The sequence below is a fragment of the Triturus cristatus genome, chromosome 3_2, assembly GCF_964204655.1.
Source record: "Triturus cristatus chromosome 3_2, aTriCri1.1, whole genome shotgun sequence".
Taxonomy (NCBI): domain Eukaryota; kingdom Metazoa; phylum Chordata; class Amphibia; order Caudata; family Salamandridae; genus Triturus; species Triturus cristatus.
The window spans coordinates 668,248,672-668,269,240 of NC_140584.1; the positions used below are offsets into that span (position 1 = coordinate 668,248,672).

Sequence of the window (20,569 nt, forward strand, 5' to 3'; positions counted from 1 at the left end):
CCCTCAAGAGCCAGCGCACACAAGTGACCAACAGAATGCAGGAGGGTAGCAGACCGAGCAGGTGTAAGACAGTCAGGACTGGAAGGATCGATTCACTCTGAAACATCAGAATCATTGCCTGAAAATCTTGAACCCCCACCAGGGAGAAGGAAAGGTTCAACTCAATATGGTGTCTAGTACTGCCCCACGAACAGGATGCGCTGAGAGGGTACCAGGTGAGATTTTGGCTTGTTGACCAAAAGCCCAGGTCGAACAACAGCATGCTTGTCACCTGCAAGTGGTGAGGCCCCATCTCTGGAGAGCTGGCTTTGATGAGCCAGTGGGTCAGGTAAAGGAACACTGGAGATTTCTGCCTGTCGGAGATTAAAGAAAACCACTGCCATCAACTTTGCCAAGACTAGGGATGGGCTGGTGGGGCGAAAGTGATGCCAAATGGAAGGACCACAAACTGGTAGTGGTTGGACCGGACTGTGAACCAAATAAACTTCCTGTGTGACTGCAGGATCAGGATGTGGAAATGGGTATCCTGCAGGTTGGCAGACATCATTCAGTCAAGCAGGAACAGCATTTTGAACGTTTCATTTTTGAAAAAACAGTTCAGAATTCTGAGGTCCAGGATCAGGTAGTGTACAATATCCTTTTTGGGGACCAGGAAGTACCGAGAGTAACACCCCTCACCCTGTTCATGCCCTGGAACCAACTTCACTCTGCCTCTGTAGTGAGGTGCCGTGAGCATATCTGGAAATGGGTGAGGGAGCTGCTATTTGATGGAAGGGTAGGGCATACACCCTCCCCACAATTTGCATGACCAAAAGATTTGAGATTATGGCCCTCCAAGCTTGTAGAATGGAGGATATCCATCCTCTAAAGGGCTGAACAGATTTGGTTAGGTGGAACTAGGGCTGCTTCTTTGCGGTGGCTGGGAAGGAGGAAGAAAGAAGCTGGATAGCTTGTGACCGGCCCTTGTCTGTTCCTCTATATTGCTTGTAGAGTTGGGTTATCCTGTTACTGCTGCTGTTGAGCTGCAAACTGTTGACAGTCTTCAAATTAAAAACCGCTGCTGAAGCCACAAAACTTTGGAAACTGACGGTAGTCTCTGGGTAGCATCTGGAGACCAAGGGAACTGGTATTGGCTTCACTGCCCTTTAATCTCTTCAGTGCAAAGTCGGCTTTGGCACAGAAGAGCTGAGATCCATCGAACGGGAGGTCGATTAAGGTGGTCTGTATGTGTGTTCAGCGGAGGGAGAGGGTGAAACAGCTTTTCTTGTATAAGGTTGCTGTCCACACAACATAGATCATGTGACAATCTTGAATATCTTAACTCTGCTTGATGAACATAGGGGGATGGATGTCACGACCCACTTGCCACTAAATCCGCAGTGTCCAGGCCAGACTCTAGCAACTGCATTGCGACAGCTTGACCATCTCCAAACAGCTCTGTGAAATGTGTTCGCAAGGTTATCTGAAAGAAAGGGGATGCCTGCCAGTGTGGAATCTAACAGAGCAAGCACATTTCTGCCAAGAAGGCAGGTGGCATTAATAGATACTCACTGCCGAAAACATTTTCTTGGCAAACTGTTCAAGCTTCTTTGATTCCCTGTTTGCTGGTGTAGAGAGAAACGAGCCCAGTAGCAGTTTAGAGGAACTAAAGGCCTGTACCAATAGGCTCTCTAGGGATGGGTGAGCTGATAAGCTCAAATCTCCTGGAGCTGGATTATATCGCCCGGCAATCAGTCTTGAGGCAGCAGCAGAAGTTGTTGGTTTCTCCCAAATGGCAAGCGCAGACTCTGTCAGAGCCTCATTAAATGGGAGTAAGGGTTCTGCTGTGTGGGTTATGGAGTGCAGGACATCAGTGAGGATGCTGGATTTTTACCTCCGTGGATGGGAGCAGCAGGTGTTACATGTCTACAGCCCTACCGATTACTGTGTGATAGATGACCACGTTCAGCGCTTTGGGGTGCATCATGACGCACAGGCGTTGTTGTCATGGTCGTAGGCTCCACAGGCCGATGTCGAAGGGGTCAAGAAAAGGCATATGACCATCACAGTCCCAACAATGCTTGCATCCTGACCACTTAGGCAGAGACATTTTGATAGAAATCTGCACCTAACTGAGGTTTTTGAAGAAATATGGTAACAACTTCAGCACTCATGAGGAGATATGGAGAGCTCTGGACGGTGGTGATGGCACAGGAAAAGGGAACTGAAGTCATAACGATGATGGGGGTGTTTATGGCTCTAGTGATGTCACAAGGTGTCACGTATGGTGCTGAGGTGGAGCTGGCGTCCCCTACTGGCATGGGAGAGCTACTGAAGAGTTTCCGGACCAGGACAGAAACCTACGAAATTCAAAAGGTGAGGAATCTGCAGTTGGATGTATCCATCAGAAATCTATATATAAGGTTGTGCTCTACCTCATGCAATTTGCACAAACGCCAAATGTTAGTTGGTCTCACCCTTCAGTCTCCCCCAGACAACACAGCTCACTGCCGCCTGCTCGGTCATCTGCTTTGCATTGTTATGTAGCCCTCCTGTGCTAGTTACAACAAAGGCACCTAACAACGAGCAAAAGAGTGGTAGTCCCATTACTGTTGTCTGAAACAGACCATGAAGTAAACAGGCATGGATTCCGAACTCTGCTTGGCAAACAGTGAAGTTCCTGTACTAATACTGTGAACTTCAGGTCCCTGAGCTCTCAATCCAATGCTTTTCTTGAGCACCAGATTCAATGACTAAATCATCAAAAGTGAATCAATTTATGTTATATGTGGCACAAATGAAGTCACTTCCACAGAGACACACAAAAACTTGTAACATACTTCATACTCCACCATTCTCTTCTCTGCCAGATCAATTTTATTTCCAGCAAGAGCAATCACGATGTTTGGGCTGGCTTGTCTTTGGAGTTCTTTCACCCAAGCCTTAGCTCTGTCAAAGGTCTCCTGCAGAAATAAACCAAAAGCAGACATTATCTCTAAGGTAGTCCATCCAATGAAGTTAAGCAGGCTGTGACATCCTAGCTGTTGAGTACAGAGCAAAGGCATTTAATATGTGCATATGCATCTACTTGAATACGGCACATGGCAGAAATAAAAGGGTTGTGTATGCTCATGAAACCCGCTCATAACCTGCATCAGACATTGTTGCTTATTGCAAATAATATAATCAATTTCAATGGCTAGCATTATGGCTTGCAGGAGAACAATGTTTTGTGTTAGAAAGAACTATCCCGAAAAAAAGAACTACGGTCAGAAAATAATGCAAAATCCCTACCATTATAGACCTCACCAAGCCAGAACCAAACAATGTTTAAAAAGCTGTGAAAATAACAAATGAAAAGAAGAACAACAGTAATCGCAGTATGTTAGCAGTTGGGTTTCTGGTTGGCAGAGATGTGCACCCTGTCCAAGCAGGAAACATAATCCTACTCAGAGTAAGTCAGATAAACACCATAAATTAAACTGTGCTCACCCTCTGGCAGCTTGGAGCAGAGCAGCCAGGCTTAACTGGAGAGGCAATGTGTAAAGTATTTGTGCAACACTTCAAACAGCAACACAGTGAAAACACCACAAAAAGACTACACCAGTTGAGAAAAACAGAGAATATTTTTATGAGTAAAACAACATCAAAACAATAAAAATCCCATAAGTAGTATTCAAGATAAAACAAATTTAAGGACAAATGCTTTTGTAGCGGTTAGAAACAAATAGAGCCAAACAGGATTATGTGGTCATGCTTGATCGGGGCAAATCCAAACGTTCAGGTCGCCCACGATGGAGTGCAGGTCGGACACAGGGACCAGTCTTGGTCCGCTGAACAGTACCTTGGATGCGTCGACGTCGAGGCGATGAGTGAAGCAAAGGAGGCGATGTGTCGCTGTCGATTCCGCAGATGTAGGTGATATGTTGATTCAGAGCTTTGCAAAGTTGAAGATGCATTGAGAGTCAAGATGAGACGAACATAGGGCGATGCGTAGTCATCGGACTGCAGGGTTGTGGGCGATGCAAGCAGCACAAAGCGATGTGTTGGCACAGATGTCGTAGATGCGTAGGAAACCGGAGACGATGTGTTGTGCAGTCGTTGATGCGATGTCCGCGCTTCATGAAACAGTGGAGATGCGTCTGTATCAAGGGAAATGCACCAGTTCTGATTTGTGCAACGTCGTCGATGCATGCATTTTATTGGTTGCAGCTCATGGTACTCCCTTCCAAGGGCCTAGGACTAGATTTGCACCACTTGGCAGAGCTGGACTCACAGCAGACAGCGTCCAGGTGCTCGTTGCAGGCTGAAGAGAGAAGTCTTTAATATCCCTGAGATTCCAGAAAACAGGAGGCAATCCAACAAGCCCTTGGAGACACTTTGGTTCTGGGATATAGAGCTGCAGGTCCAGTTCTTCTCACTCCCAGGCAAGAGGCAGCAGGCTAACACAGCAAAGCAGTTCAGCAAAGTGGCAGTCTCCCATGAGCACACCAGTCCTCCTTTCTGGTAAAATGTCCTCAGGCCCAGAAGTGTTTTGATTTGGTGGTACCAGAGGTACAGCACGTATACCCAGTTGGTCTTTTGAAGTAGAGGGGGGACTTCAAAGAGATGCTTTGAAGTGCAGAAAGTCCCTTTCTTCCCTGTCCTGGCTCCAGACTCACTACAGGGGCATGTGCAACCTTTCTGTAGGGACAGGACACAGCCCTTTTAGGTAGAAGTGTCAGCTCCTTACTCCCATCCTTCTCAGGATGACCCAATAGCATATAGATGGCCACTCAGTCACACCTACACTTCCTTTGTGTGTGGCTGTCTAGAAGGAATGCAGTAAGTCAGCTGTCACCCACCCCAGGCGTGTAGTCAGTATACGGTAAGAAAATGGCAACTTACTAAAAGTTGCATTTTCAGAAATGGGGGTCTCATCTTTTTTCATTTGAGAGTTACACTTATAAAATGCAATATGGCAATCTCAATTGTATCCATCGGGAGATAGGCCTTACTTTTTAAATACATTGCACGCAGGAGTGACCTATATGTAATAAAAAGGAAGGTTTGATGCTGGCAATTAGATGAACTTGCCAGGTTGACATGACAGTTTAAATTGCACACACAGGCTCTGCAGCGGCAGGCACGAGACATGTTTAAAGGGCTACTTAAGTGAGTGGCACAATCAGTGCTACAGGCCCACTAGTAGCATTTCATTTACAGACCCTGGGCACGCGTAGTGCACTTTACTGGGCCTAACACAGTATTAAAAGGTATTTTATTGTGTGATTAATAAGTTAATTGTACGTAATAACACAGTGAACCAGGTTTGGCATATTATTTTGAACTTGTCACATCATGATTTACGTATGGATGAAAAGAGCAGAGCTTTACCATGCAAAGGATCCTTTGCTTCCAAATAGAGCACATTATGACTCCACAATGTGCCTCAATAAACTCACCATACAGATTGATAAACTCTGGAAATATAAAGAAATGTTGTTTTAGATTGTTGTGAACAGCGAATCCTTTTAGTCTGCTTCCAAGAGTAAACACAATAGAATACTGTCAGTTCACTTACCCAAACAATGGAGTGAAAAGAAGACACCCTGCTGAAAGTGGTCACTTACAAGTTGGGGGTATAGCCAGTTCTCAAATGATCCTAAAGGTATGTAACTTGACAAATGACTAGTTTAACACAGCACTATGCCCCAAGACACAATGAGTTTAATTAATGGAACTGTGAGACTAAAACTTACAATCCTGTGCTTAGAGATCATGACAAAGTTAGAACAGCAGCCGGTACCTCTGCTGCCAAATTAGCTGTACTAATAGATAACTTGCCCGAGATACCACACAAGCTAGAAAGTATATAACTAAAGTTTCCCATTACGAAAACATGTCTTTCGTTAAATCTCAGTCATAAAGCATGAAGAAAATAAATCAACAATAAGTGTACTTGGTAAAAATATTTATTATTTGGCATACATAAATGTTAAATAATATAACCCTGAGGAAATGCGAAATTCAATTTTAATTTTCGAGGATGTGGCTGCTGCCATTTCTTCTCATTTAACTTTTAAACTGTGGGCCACAGAAACTAAGAGGCTACCACTCAGTCTGTTGCACTCTTTTACACAAGTACCTATGACAAAATATAGATAGTAGCTTTCCAATGGCCATGCAGTATCAAACCCTGAGACTTGGACAGGTCACATAATAGTGTGCTTACCAAGACGCTCATGTAGTTCTTGGTCCTCTGACCGACGCTTCAATCTTGAAATATGCCATGGTAGAAGTATTACGAGTGATGTGATGTGACACTGAAGCAAAGCAGCCATCACACAAGACCAGATCTCATCACTTACTGTTTGAAGCCCAGTACATTTAATGAACATAGCACACTGTATCGAATCCCGTACCCAACTGCACTTTAGGATTATCCGAGAGCATGGTTGCACTACCCTCTGGCCCACAGATGATCATTGGTACTGAGAAAGTGATATAACGTCAGGCTGGCATTAGTAGCAGTTAACTTTACAATAGAGAATGTTGTGTTTATTGACTAGGCTAGACAACCTTTATCAGTACCTGCACTGGTGAAATAACTGGCAGATAATCGATTTACCTCAATTATTAAGTAGGACACTTGCGGGCTAGATCTTTGTAGTTCCTGAGATATACATTTTACAGTGTTGCTATCTTTTGACATGTTATAAGAAATTATCCTGGGAATGCAGAAAGAAGAGACAGCTGCCTCTTACCCCTTGCTCAATAGGGAAACACAGTCAAGGGTGTTAAAGTCAGAAGAAAGGTCATTTACAGTAGATTCGGATGAAGACGCAACTTCCAAGGGAATTGTTAAACCCTTAGAAAAAATGAACACGTGTCAGAACTTTCTACACATTTAACTTTTTCAACTTTTTCTTTGGAGTTCGCTACCTGTACTAAAGTTCCTCCTTACACACAGATATAAAAACGCATCTAATGTTGGATCATTGCCCCGATAGAACTGAGATGAGCTGTAGAATGGCAAACAAGAGGCAATCCCTCCCTGTCACTGGATAGCTCTGCCACGTAAATACTAATAATGGATTTAGATTCTGTTGTAGTGTTCTCTCCATATTGCAAGCACTGATTGCATAATACCTGGCAGAGATATGAACTTTCTACTGCTGCTATTGACCCGGCAAGTGCTTGTATGCCAATCACCTGGGCCTCAAAGGTATTCAATTTCCAGTTAAGAATCTTAGAAGCTGCATCCGAAGTGTAGCAAATACTTATCAATGAAATTGGGCAGGTGGTGTATTCGCAGAGTGAGAGAAAAAGGGGACTGTCGTATAGAACAAGACGTTGCCCGTACACAAGCAACATCAAACAATGGTGAAATAAGATCTGACATCTCTTCCAAGTTCACAAAGTTAACACGGTCGCCACCACTGTCTGGTCAGCCTGCTGAAAGGGATGGTTAAATTAGAGCAGAGGAGTCTCCTTTTGTTCAACATTTCAAACGCTTCCAGCGCTGTGATTAATGAATGCTGTTAGCTATGTTCAAATTGACCAGGATTCCTTGCTAGCGAGCAGAGCAATCTCTTGTGATTTTCTTTTATCTTAATACCTCAAAAGTTGGTCCAAAGTAAGAGGTTAGGCAAACCGACCAAATTCCCACTGTGACACAAGCCCTCTCAATGTAGGCACCCGCACTATCCCCACCAATCGGTAAAGAAGTTAAACGTTCTGCAAACTAAACTTTCAGGGTAGCAACCTGCTTTTCTAAACATTTAACAGCCTCACCACATTCATTAAGCACTTCTTCTGCTGGCACATTTTAAGGGAGATAAGCAAAAGCTTGCTGACCTTCTACACCTACGCAGTGTTCCCCCCCCCCCAATGTTTTCCTGCTTGCTCTAAACTGATACCCATTCACAGCACCGAGGAACACATTAAAAGCCAATAAAAACTCCTTCCACAATGTAGCGGCTCCACAAAGAGCCCGAAGAAAGGTTGGAGGTGGAGTCATGGTATTCATTGTTGATTGATACACTTTAGAGATAAGCATAAGGTTACGATGATTCATTAAACTGCGAATGTTATAAATGTATCTCAGAATTAAGAAAGTGAGGAATGGACAAAACTGCCTTACCACCTGCAATAATTGATTTCTCTCAATTCAGGCAGCACTGGGAGGAAAGACGGCTATTACTGAAGTGTTGGGAGGGATCCAAGATAAGCAACAAAGGGTTCCACTACATAGAAACAAGGCAAACTGAAGACGCGGCAACACACGTCTATACGCATGTCACTGCCTGTGCCTAACTTGCCGGCTTGACTTACGTGGCCACACAGATACCGTAGAGTGTGCCAGCACCTACGTCATCACGCATGTCCCCACTGTTGCCTGACCCTGCCTGCCTGATCTACACTCCCGCTATGCAATGTACCACTGAGGAGCCCTGAAGCCTGTACCACCTCTACAGAGTTCCTCTTTAGCAACAGGAAACCTCCACGATTTTGGCAAACCAAACAACTGGTCTCCACCCCTCAAGTAATAGATTTTCAAGGGGTCAGGTTTGAAGTCAGAAATTGGCATTGTGTAGGATTGCATACACACGTTGGTTCAGTGACAGCAGAATAGCATCATCATAACACCACACGAGGTACGAAAATACATCATGTGTTATTCTGGACACAGCTGTTTTTGGTTCACAAAAAAGTGATCAGCTAACTACCGAAAGCAAACATCTCACAAACCAATGCTTTACACCATTTAATTTTACACCATTATGCCATATGAGAATTCCACAAACCCACAACACTACATCACACCGGATATGTGACCTATCACAAAGGTAATGGGGGATAAAAGAGTTTGAGTAGAGCAAGGGTAGAGGCTGCAGTTATGGATAGTTAAAGTTTAGAAATTACATATATCAGGTGCAGATGCACTCTAACCTAGGGTTTCCCAAGCTAGCACCACTCTCTCTACATCCTTCTTCCTAGTCCATGCCTCCCATATCACCCATGTAGCATCCCTAGAACCATATTCCTAACCAAATCTACAAGTGTGTAACTTCCAAACACAACAGAGAGACAGCTGACGTTTTTACCAGTCCATGCAGGGAAGAGACAGGATTCCTCTTGGCTCACAGAAGAAGCACAATCAGCAGTAATACAGGTGGAATAAGGTGTACAAAAGTTACATGGTGCTCTAGACAGGGCCACAATGACAGACTCGGTCCATGAACTGCACATATTTTCCCTTTACCCACCTCATGTATTTATGACAGTTTGAAGAAGCTGTCCCTGCTCAATCCAAGTCATTACAGCCCGAAGGCCCATTCTGAAATATAACCAGCATTGTATGTCTCAGTGCAGTACCGCATGCTGCTCCTAGTGGTCCCTAGTGAGCAAGGCACGAGCATTGTATGTCTTGGTGCAGTACTGCAAGCTTCTCCTAGAGGTCCCTAGTAAGAAAGGCACCAGCACTGCATGTCTCGGTGCAGTACTGCAAGCTGCTGCTAGAGGTCCCTAGTGACCAAGGCACCAGCACTGCATGTCTCATTGCAGTACCGTAAGCTGCTCCTAGAGGTCCCTAGTGAGCAAGGCACCAGCACTGCATGTCTCATTGCAGTACCGCAAGCTGCTCCTAGAGGTCCCTAGTGAGCAAGGCACCAGCACTGAATGTCTTGGTGCAGTACTGCAAGCTTCTCCTAGAGGTCCCTAGTAAGAAAGGCACCAGCACTGCATGTCTCGGTGCAGTACTGCAAGCTGCTGCTAGAGGTCCCTAGTGACCAAGGCACCAGCACTGCATGTCTCATTGCAGTACCGTAAGCTGCTCCTAGAGGTCCCTAGTGAGCAAGGCACCAGCACTGCATGTCTCATTGCAGTACCGCAAGCTGCTCCTAGAGGTCCCTAGTGAGCAAGGCCCCAGCACTGTGGACTTCTTTTGGTCACATATGGTACCGCACCCTGCAGAAGATATGGTAAATCCCCCCTACCCATAATGCAGTGCATGCAAGACAGTACTACGAGTACATTCAAATAGCTATGTCCATATATAAAATTAGTAGCTTTGAAATGTGACAAAAGAATTATTACACTAATTTCAGATTAGGTTGTTCTCTGTGTGGAGCTGATAAAGGGAAATTTGTATACGGTCTCATATAAATGTGAGATGTTCTAGTAAGTGAAGTAACCACTGCCAGCTTAGCTTAGGACCAAGTGTCTGTCTCGCCTGAAGCCTTTTAAGAACATAGTGCCTTGAGGCTGTAATTAAAACCTAGGGAGTAACACATGTAACCGGGGTGTCCTCATGGGAGGTTACAAGAGACAAGGCGTTATTATGGAGGAACTACTAAGCCTACTGACCAATGAAAAGCCACCATTTACAAAGGACAGGGGCCAATTAAAAAGAGCTTTATGCACACATCCTGAATACAGCATGTCTCGAAGAGACAGCGCAAGCGCTGCCTAGGCAAGAGCTAAAAAGATAGGCAAGACAAAAAAATCTAATTGCGATCCATGTAACAAAACAGATGGAGGTCACACAGAGTCCTGAGATTGCTTGAGTAAACAAAAGACAAGCCGGACCTGTGGTCAATGATAACATTGCAGCAGTTGCGCAGAGAGGTAGGCCCATACCCTAGAACATCAATACATTTCTGCCAACCTGTGCAATAAACATATGGGTGAGGGAACTTTCAGGAAACACTCCTGAAGCTTTATATTCCATTCACCTACAGATTCTGAAACCACAAGATAAGAGTCCTGAGGCAGGCATTCATTAGCATTGAAAGCTGGAGCACCACTGAAGTTGTTAATTGAAATATATTTCTTGCAGATGCACTTACATACATTCCTCCTGAACAAGCATTTGTGGAGACCAAGATCCCCTAAATACTAATTACTAATTGAACCTCAAAGTCTTATTTCCTCACACTTAGCTGGACGATAATTATCTTTGCATTCCGGACCTGCAATCAGCAATCCAGACAAGGCAGGTTATGTCCGCAATATTAGAAGTGCCATGGAATATAAAGCATTTATAATAAACAGGATATCTGTCAGGTGTGTGACACAGTAACCTGCCCACCAAACCAGGTGCAAAGTTTTCAAAGCTTCTGGACCAAACAAGGTCACAACCTTATTCAGTGTAGTGCAACTAGTCCAGCCAATCAAGCAATAAGTTAAAGAGCGTATCATTTGGAGAACTTAATACTTGTTCTTTGAAACATGGGACGCTTTTGCTTTGGTGCAAGTCCAACCTCTGGGCAAACCTCTACATAGAAAACATCTCCAAGGTCAGGAGATCTGTTGATGTCTCAATGAGAAAAAACAAGTTACTTACTTGTACACTGTGGTTCTCCAGTATTGTTATCTTTTATAGATCCACATGCTTGAATCTTCCCCGTCGTCATGGTGGGAGACCCACGGTAACAGTAAAATAGTCTCAAGGTTTAAAACTTAATTCCCCATGAAATTCAATAGCATTTAGTAACCAGTTAACATAATAATAATAATAAAAATAATACCGACATTTATAAAGCGCAAACAGCTACCTCAAACAGAGGTGTCCTGGCGCTCTAGCAATAGGCGGTACGCAGAGGTGACCAGAAAAGCAAACCCTGAGAACACTAACCTAAGCTAAAGAGCCCCGTTTTCACAGCTTTCCTAAATAGTCTCTGATTCAATATGGTGAATATTGTTTGGCAAAGAGTACCCTAGTTTGGTAGCCCCTACCGTGAAAGATCTGCTACCTGCCGAGCTTTCATATATCGTGGAGTGCCGAGCAGATTTTGAGAATTGGACCTCAATGAATGATTTTGCTTATAGCGACATAACCGTCGTTTCAGGTAACTAGGACAATTACCATGAATTGTCCGGAATGTCAAGGTCAGAGCCTTAAACTCTATTCTTCTTACCACCGGCAGCCAGTGGAGCTCTTTGATATGTGGAGAGATATGATGACGAAATGTTATACGTCTGATCAGTCTCGCAGCACCATTCTGTACCATATGCAGTCTTCTAACTAGGTACACTGGCAGGCCCAAATAGAGGCAGTTAGCATAGTCCAGCCTAGATGTCACAGTGGCATGGACTATGACTCTGCGGCAATCCTCCGGCAGCAGATGTAAAAATTCCCACAGATTTCTCAATTTGCTGAAACAGGAGGCTGTCACCTGCCGAATTTGGGCAAAGAAAGAAAGATCTGCCTCCCACTTCACTCTCAGATTTTTTGCTGTGGCTGCTGGGACGGGAAGTGATCCCATTGCCGCCGGCCACCACAGATCCCATACTGGTGGCAAGTCCTTGCCGTAGAGCAACACTTCCGTTTTCTCAGCATTGAGTTTAAGTTTATTGTTATTCATACATAGGGCAATGTCTTTCAGACAGCCCTTAAAACTCTTGAAGGAGTCCTCTGACTGATCTTTAAAGGAAAACACCAACGGGGTATCGTCGGCGTATGATATCGCCTTCAAGCCCCAATTGGCTGGAAGTGAGAACAGCGGGGCCAGATATAAATTAAAAAGAAGCAGACAACGCGGACTCCTGAGGTACTCCACACCATAGATGTTTGGGTTCCGACTGAAGGGGTTGCAGGGCGACCTTCTGTGAGTGATTTCTGAGAAATGACTTCAGCCAGGCAAGTACCTCAACACAGCTTGAGTCATTCACATGTAGGTTAAAATTCCCTTACGCAGTAAAGTTGGAATACAGTAAAGATTTCTGGGCAATATAGTTGCAGAATTCAGGAATTATACTTTGTGCGCAGTCCGGGGGTCTATAAATCAAAAGTCCTGCAAAAGAGGTTGTAGGGCCAATCGTAATACAAAAGTTTAGCCCTTCTATCACATCCATATTAAGCAGCGCTGAAGAAGCGATTTGCCAGGAGTCCTTTACAATAATGGCTACCCCACCTCCTCTTTTTCCTCCCTCACTGTTTGCACAACAAATTTTGAAACCAGGCGGAATGGCTAAAGCAACTGCTGATAAGGCATCCTCTTTCAGCCACGTTTCTGTAAAAAACATGACGTCCCATTCTCTGCAAGTATGAGCCAAATATCCTCTGCATGCTTAGCCAAAGATCTGCAATGGATTAGGCACTCCATAATCTTGTCTGCCTGCTTACTCAGCCCCATCTTATTGCACTCCTTGTCACTTTTGCCTAGATACCCCATAGTGTTCCCAAGAACCAGGTTACAACCAGTACAATTACTGGGTAGTGCTTCGTTTGCCAGGTTTATAGCGTGTTCCCTAGGACAAGGTTTACCTCTGAAGGACAACAGATCGTTCTTTGCCCATCGAATTGCCTAGTCGCTGGTCAAACGAGCAGCATAACAGGCGATGGCCGCAGTCCGGCCGCAGATGGGCTTGCCTTTGGCACGCTGGTGGCGCGCCCTCTGCGCACGTCTGTCGCGCGACCGGGCTCCCATGCCAATTAAATACTGAGTCCAATAGCGGAATGTTCCTACAGTTGAGCCAGAGGCTGCCTTGGAATGTTGACAAGTGCATCCTGACTGGCAGAGTTCATGGGCTGTGCCTTGACAGCGACGTGTTAGAGGTTCCAGAGTGGAGGCCGTAATAAAAGAGTCACTTGAACTTCACCTACCTGTTCCAGGCGTCTTTATAACAGTCCCAATATTTAAAGACATTTCATTTGCAAGATAAAAAAAAATGAATTTTTGGTATTGCTCCAACGTCAGAGACTCAGGATAGTATTTAAGTGGATGGCTTTCCAGGATGCATGCCGTCTATGTGAGAAATAAAAAATAATGTGCAAACTTATTCAAAGAATACTGTCCAACTTTCTTCAAAATTGAAAAATAGGGAGGAGGAGCCTAGCGCGCACCCAAGATGGCCGCGTAGGTGCGAGGCTCCCGAGGACCTCCGCGACCTCCTGCATAAATCCTGACCGAATCCTGTCCTAGATGAGGGGACTGTGTTTGTGAACCCGAGTTGAGGTGACGCCCGTTTTCCGTTTTCAATTCGGACCTCGGACACCGGCGGGAGCACCGATTAAGGTTTGCGGCCTTCTCCACGCCGGCCCCCCATACTGGAGTTGTGGGGCGATCCGGCGACAAAGTGAATAACAGCGGCGGGCAAGGCTGGGCGACTCGCGCACCCCGCACTTTCACTTTCGCTTTTGCGCCCTCCTTGCTGCCAGGCGAGGTAGGGTCGCGAGGCGGTGTGCGGTGGTGTGGCCTCGTTGGGGTGCCCTGCCGGCCCGCCGGCTGCGGTCCGTCCTGCGGAGCGGTGGTCGCCCCCCCCCGGAGCCCTTGAACGGGATTGTCTACCCCCTTTTTGAGGAGATTGGCTCGATTTGGGACCGCGACCATGGCCACAAAACAAGATGGCGACCGGGCTAAGGTGAAGTCGACCCGTCGTGGCGCGGCCCATCAATCCAACAATATGGACCGCTACACCCTCCAGAAGGGATCACCAGAGGCGCTGCGTAGATCCCCTACGGGCCCGACTGACGCTCCTGCTCTGCCCACGGACCTGACCCTCCGAGACGTCATGGGCGCCATCGCCGAGATGAAGGCCTCGGTGGACCAGCGCTTTGACACTCTGGCGCAGAAGATCGACTCGGTCCTCGTGGACGTGGGCCTCGTGAGAGCCGATCTCTCCAAAACAAATGACCGGGTCGATTCTTTGGCCCACTCTACCTCGGGCCTCACATCTGACGTGGCGGCCCTCCAACAGGAGGTGCGCAGGCTAGGCCAGGCGAGCGCCCTGATGCATCGTCGACTGGAGGATTCCGAGGGTCGGGCCCGGAGGAATAATGTCCGCATTATCGGGGTGCCGGAGAGACGCGAGGCAGAGGCAGCGGATCTGTTTGTGGAGGACTTGGTCCTCACCCATCTCCAGCCTCGGGGGCTGAGTAAATTCTTTGCAGTGGAACGTGCCCACAGGGTCCCCGGGGGTAGGCCTAAGGCCGGAGCCCCCCCGAGGCCTCTCATCGCCCGGATTTTCAATTTTCGGGACAGGGACGCTATCCTGCAGACCTCCAGGCTACAAGGGCCGGTCAGACTTGACAATATGGATATCAATTTCTATCCTGACTTTACTCCGGCGGTCCAAAAGCAGCGACTGAGTTTTCTCGGTGTCAAACGTCGCCTACGGGACCTGAATCTCAAATATGCGATGCTTTTTCCGGCTAAGCTGAGGGTGGAGGTGGATGGCCGCACGCACTTTTTTGATCGTCCCGAGGCGGCCGGGGACTGGCTGGACACTCTGCCCGGAGATCGGGGCCGGGGGGGGGTGGGGGGGGAGCGGTTGGTGGGGAGGGCCCGCCGGATCAGGACTGAGGGACTAATGGTAGGCCTTGCTCTGGACTGTGTTATTGTCACCATTGACTGTTAGGGTAAGTTCCCCTCCTGTGGAGGTCGTGTGGGGTCTCTTGGGGGATCTCCCTCCTCCTCTGGGGGACTAGTTAGTTTTCTTTCCATGGGGCGACAGGCACACTGCACTTTGGGGGGGCTGTTCGGGCTCATGCAGGGGTGCAGGGTGGGGGGAGTTCTGTTGGGATGGGTGGGTTGGGGTGGGGTGTGGTTCGTTTCTACCGCAAGGCAAACCCTTTATTGTTTTGGATTTTTTGAGATGCTCTCGGGGGGACAAATGATGGCTTCTGTATGTGATGGGGGGTAGGGACCTGACTTTGTTGTCCTGGAACGTTAACGGACTGGGTGATAGGATTAAGCGGGGTGTGGTCCTGCAATATCTGAAACGGATTTCGCCTGATGTGGTCTTTTTGCAGGAGACACACCTCATTGGCAACTCCTATTGTGCCATGAACCGACGTGGTTATCGTTTGGTGGCCCACTCGGGCTTCACATCGGGCTCACGAGGGGTGGGCATTATGGTCAAGACCTCGCTCCCGCTAGAAATAGACGAGGTGCGCCATGATGAGAGGGGACGCTACACTGTCTTGGTGGGGAGAATGGAGGGCAAGGTAGTCGTCTTTGTCTCAGTGTACGTCCCACCGGGGTTACAGTCCACCACCTTTGCGGACCTGGGACGCCTCCTGCTTGACCTTCCGGGGGGGCTTCTGGTGGTTGGGGGGGGACTTCAATGCGGTGGCTTCTGGGACTCTGGATCGCTATCCCCCTAGGGACCTCCCCCGGGCACAAGCGTGGCTGTCTGGCCTTTTGGACACGCTGGGATTGGTGGACTGTTGGCGTCTAAAGCATCCCGCTCAGCTGCAGTACACCTTCCATTCGGGGGCCCATGGTAGCCTTTCGCGGCTTGACTATGTCCTTGTCCCTGCGGCCTATGCCGGGAGAGTGGGGGAGGTGCGCCATCTGGCGCGGGGTATTTCAGATCATTCCCCACTCCTGTTGCACTTTGATGTCTTCCCGAGGGGGGAGGGCAGGGTAGCTCCAATCAATGCCTGGTACCTGCGCGACCCCACTATTCGTGCTGATTTGATTAAATCCTTGCAACGGTATTTTGAGGAGAATGTGGGGTCTGTCCCGTCTGCCATTTCCCTGTGGGAGGCTTTCAAGACTGTGCTTAGAGGGGAGGCCCTCTCCTTTATTTCCCATGCCCGGAGGCGCGCACAGGAGGAGGTGACCCGGGTGGAGGCCGAAATCACTGAACTGGAGGGTGATCTGGGGAGTGGGGTGACTGACGCTGCGCTGCACGTTCTACACCTTAAGCAGGCGGCCTATAGGTCCCTCGTCACGGAGGCGGCCAGGGGCCTCAGCAGAGAGCAACAGGGGCGATTGTATGATGTGGGCGATAAGGCTGGTAAGTTGATTGCGTGGTTGGATAAGAAGGAGAGACCTAGTCGTGTGGTCCCGCTGATTGAAAGAATGGATGGTGTACGTGTCACTGAGCCGGAAGGCATTGTCTCTTGCTTCGCGGATTATTTCCGCGAGGTATATTCCCCGGTTTCTCCCTGCCCGGAGGAGGATTCCCATGCCCTGCTGCGTGACATCGCGCTGCCCTCCCTCTCAATGGAGGACAGGGAGTTGATGGATGCCGCCCCCACCTCGGACGAAATTGCCCTCGCCATCCGCTCGGTCGCTTCTGGCAAGGCCATGGGCCCGAACGGCATCCCTATCGAGTTGTATAAATTGCGACCGGACGTACTGGCACCCCACCTCCGCGCTATGTTCCTTGCGGCTCACTCGCGGGGCTCCCTCCCGCCGGACCAGCGTCTGGCTACCATCGTGGTTATCCACAAGGAGGGCAGACCGCGGGACCGGGTTACATCCTACCGGCCTATCTCGCTCTTAAACGCGGAGCCTAAAATCCTCGCCAAGGTGCTCGCTAACCGGCTGGTCGGCGTGGTGGGCGATTTGGTCCACCAAGACCAGTCCGGCTTCATTCCCCATCGCAATACGGCCCTTAATCTGCGGCGCTTGCACGGGGTGCTCGCGCGTGTTCCGTTCGTGCGGGAGCCGGCCATCTTGGCGTCCCTGGACGCCACCATGGCGTTCGACACGCTCGAATGGCCCTACATCTGGGCGATGTTGGCGAAATTTGGATTTGGCCCGGGATTCATCAGTTGGGTCAAATTGTTGTACTCGGACCCATTGGCACAGGTGGTGGTGAATGGTCGAGTCTCGGCCCCATTCGTGCTGGGACGGGGCACGCGACAGGGTTGTCCCCTGTCGCCGCTCCTTTTTGCATTGGCCCTGGAACCCCTGGCGGAGTGGCTGCGGTGGCACCCTTCTATCCGAGGTCTCCGTTGGACCCCCGAGTATGAGGACCGCGTGTCCCTCTACGCTGACGATATCCTTTAGTACTTAGCCTCCCCGCGCAAATCACTGATTGTCCTGGTCGATGTTCTGGGCTCCTTTGGCCGTAATTCAGGCCTTGTTATCAACTGGGCTAAATCCTGTGTCTATGTGCTTTCCGGGGAGGCTCCTGTCCTCCCTCGGGGCTGTCCGATCCAGATTGCCTCGCAGGGATTTCGATACCTGGGGGTCTATATTACGCTGGACCCGGTGGCCCGCTACGAGCGCAACTTGCTTCCCCCCCTCCAGCGCTTGAAGGAGGACGTCGCGCGCTGGCGGCGCTTGCCGCTCTCGCCGCTCGGCCGGGCGGCATTGTTCAAGATGATGTCATTGCCGCGCTTTTTGTACGCTCTCCAGAACACTATGGACTTGGTCCCGGCGCGATACTTCCGTGAGGTGGAAAGCTTACAGCGCCGTCTGTTTTGGGACGGGCGGCCGCGTATAGCCCTGGCAAAATTGACGCTCCCGTGGTACGACGGAGGGATTGCCCTCCCAGATATTAAGCGGTATTACTGGGCCTCCCAATTAGCTGCAATTAATCACGGCTTCTATGGGCCCGCCCTAAACCCGGCATTTGAAATGGACAAAATGCTCCTGCCCGGTGGCGACTACAATCGAGCGCTCTACTCTAGCGTGCCCGATTCCCGCTTGACGGGACCCACGCGTGTCATGGTGCGAGTATGGCACGCGGCTAATGCAGCTATGGGATGGAAGGACCGTTTGACCCGGGCGTCACTGTTGTATGCGTCGGAGAGGCTTGGCTCTTTGTGGACCTCGAAGGGCTTCGAGAGGTGGGACATGATAGGCATCAGTACAGTGGGAGATCTCTGGACGAGGGGAGGATTCAAGACATTCGAGACGCTGCAGGCGGAGTTTCAGCTGCAGGGCAGTGAATACTTTCGCTACCTGCAGGTCCGTCATGCACTGGGTTCCGTCTTCCCAGACGTGGCCTCCATCCCGGAGTCCTCCCCCCTGGAGGATAGAGTGCTAGATGGCCACGTCCCGGACAGCACGATCTCCCTCATTTATAAGAAATTGATAAATGACCGCTCGGGCTTACTGACTGGCCTCCGCGAGGCTTGGGTTGCCGATGGGCTGGAGTTGGACGACGAGGACTGGATTTCCGCGGTGGCCTCTCCGAAGGAGGTGGCCATCCCGGCTCGCCTTCGCTTCGTCCAGCTTAAGATACTCCACCGGGTGTATATGACGGGGCCAAGGCTTCAGCGCATGGGCTATGCCGAGGATGGATTGTGTAAGCGTGGGTGTGGTGCTTTGGCGACTTTTTCACACATTCTGTGGGAATGTCCGAGGGTGGAGCGATTCTGGCGTGGTGTGCATGAGGTCCTGCGAGCGGTTACGCATGTCGCGCTGTTGCCTGAAGCGAGGAGATGCCTGCTGAATGTGTGGGAACCGACTGATTACTCGGTTCCGCAGACGCGATGGGTGACTCTGGGATATATGATAGCTAAACGTGACATTGCTCAGCTGTGGGGATCTCAGAGACCCCCGGCGGTGTCGGCTTGGAAAGAACATTTGGATTGGTGCATGTTCCGAGAAAAGGTGGTCTATGTGGCGCGGGGTAAGCCTGGGGCATGGGTGAAGATATGGGGCCCCTGGAACGCTTACCGCGGGGGTATTTGCGAGCCGCCGTTGTTGCCTCCCGCTTCACCAGCTCCATCCCCATAGTTGACCCCCTCCCTCAGCCCTGGGCACATTGTTCTCCCAGTCCCGGATCAGTTTCCCTCCCCCTCTCTGGATTTCTTTGGATGGTTGGGGTTCCCCACTTGAGGAGCACATGTCGTCATTTTCGATCGTGGGTTGCCTTGCGGGTGTGGTTTTATGTTGTTGTGTTGTATAAAACGAAACCGTATTGTGGGTTCAGAGTTATGTGGCCCACGTTGTTGATACCTCCTGCTTTATCGTCTATGCAAAGCCAAGTGCCTTATTGTATGTATGTCATTTGCTTTTGTCACTTTAGCGGCCGGCCGGAAGGTTGTAGGCCCATACTTGTATATATTTGAGATTGCAATAAACGGTTTCAAAAAAAAAAAAAAAAAAAAAATTGAAAAATAATCTCTTATTTCGGACCGAATTGAGGTCATGAAAGCTTAACACAAGTAGCTTAGCATATGAATGTCTGTTATACAAATAAATGTTATGTTATGTTAATTTGTATAGCACACTAATAGAGGTAGGTCGTTCCATGTCCTGGGTGTAATATAGGAGACTGAGCGACCTCCAGTTTTGCTTTTGCAGATGCAGGGAGTGTGTGCAAGTGAGAGTGAGGCAGAACATAGGTAGGGTGGTGACAGTGTATGCAGCTGTTCAGGTATTCTGGTCCTGTGATGTGTAGCGCTTTTTGTATGTGTGTGTGAGAAGTTTGACTTGGCTGCGCAAGTGAATAAGGAGCCAGTGAAGCTTCCGGAGGTGAGGTGCAGTGTGGGAGGTTGAGGATGAGTCTTGCTGTTTCCTTCTGGATGGTCTGCAATTTTTTGGAGATTCGGGCATACAGTGTGTTGCCATAGTCCAGCCTGCTGGAATGAGTGCTTGTGTGACAGTCTATCTAGTGTCCTGAGGCAACCATCTGAAGATCTTTTGTGGCATGCGTAGGATGGGAAAGCAGGAGATGCACACTGCGTTCACTTGAGCAGTCATGTTGAGCTTTAAATTTATATATATATTTCACCAGTACCTGGGCATACTTCAAGTGAAAAGAGTCAAAAACACTGGAACAAGGTCATATTTCAGATATGAAGAGCAGTATAAATGAATTAATACTGTTACAATACTACCCCCTGAAACTAATCTGAAATTTCAACAAAGAGAATTACTTTGAGCACACACATGAAAAGCTGAATGCGATG

The 20,569-nt window shown here is 48.6% G+C and overlaps 1 protein-coding gene across 3 annotated transcripts in view; it reads right to left on the reverse strand.

Annotated features, from left to right (window-relative positions):
* Window positions 1–20,569, reverse strand: part of LOC146857927 (ras-related protein Rab-5B-like) — a 210,768-nt gene that overhangs the window by 25,024 nt on the left and 165,175 nt on the right. For all 3 annotated transcript variants that reach the window (XM_085648661.1, XM_085648660.1, XM_085648662.1), the window contains exon 4: window positions 2,820–2,942. In XM_085648661.1, the coding sequence (XP_085504787.1) occupies window positions 2,820–2,942 (123 nt within the window). The remainder of the gene's footprint in view (window positions 1–2,819; window positions 2,943–20,569) is intronic.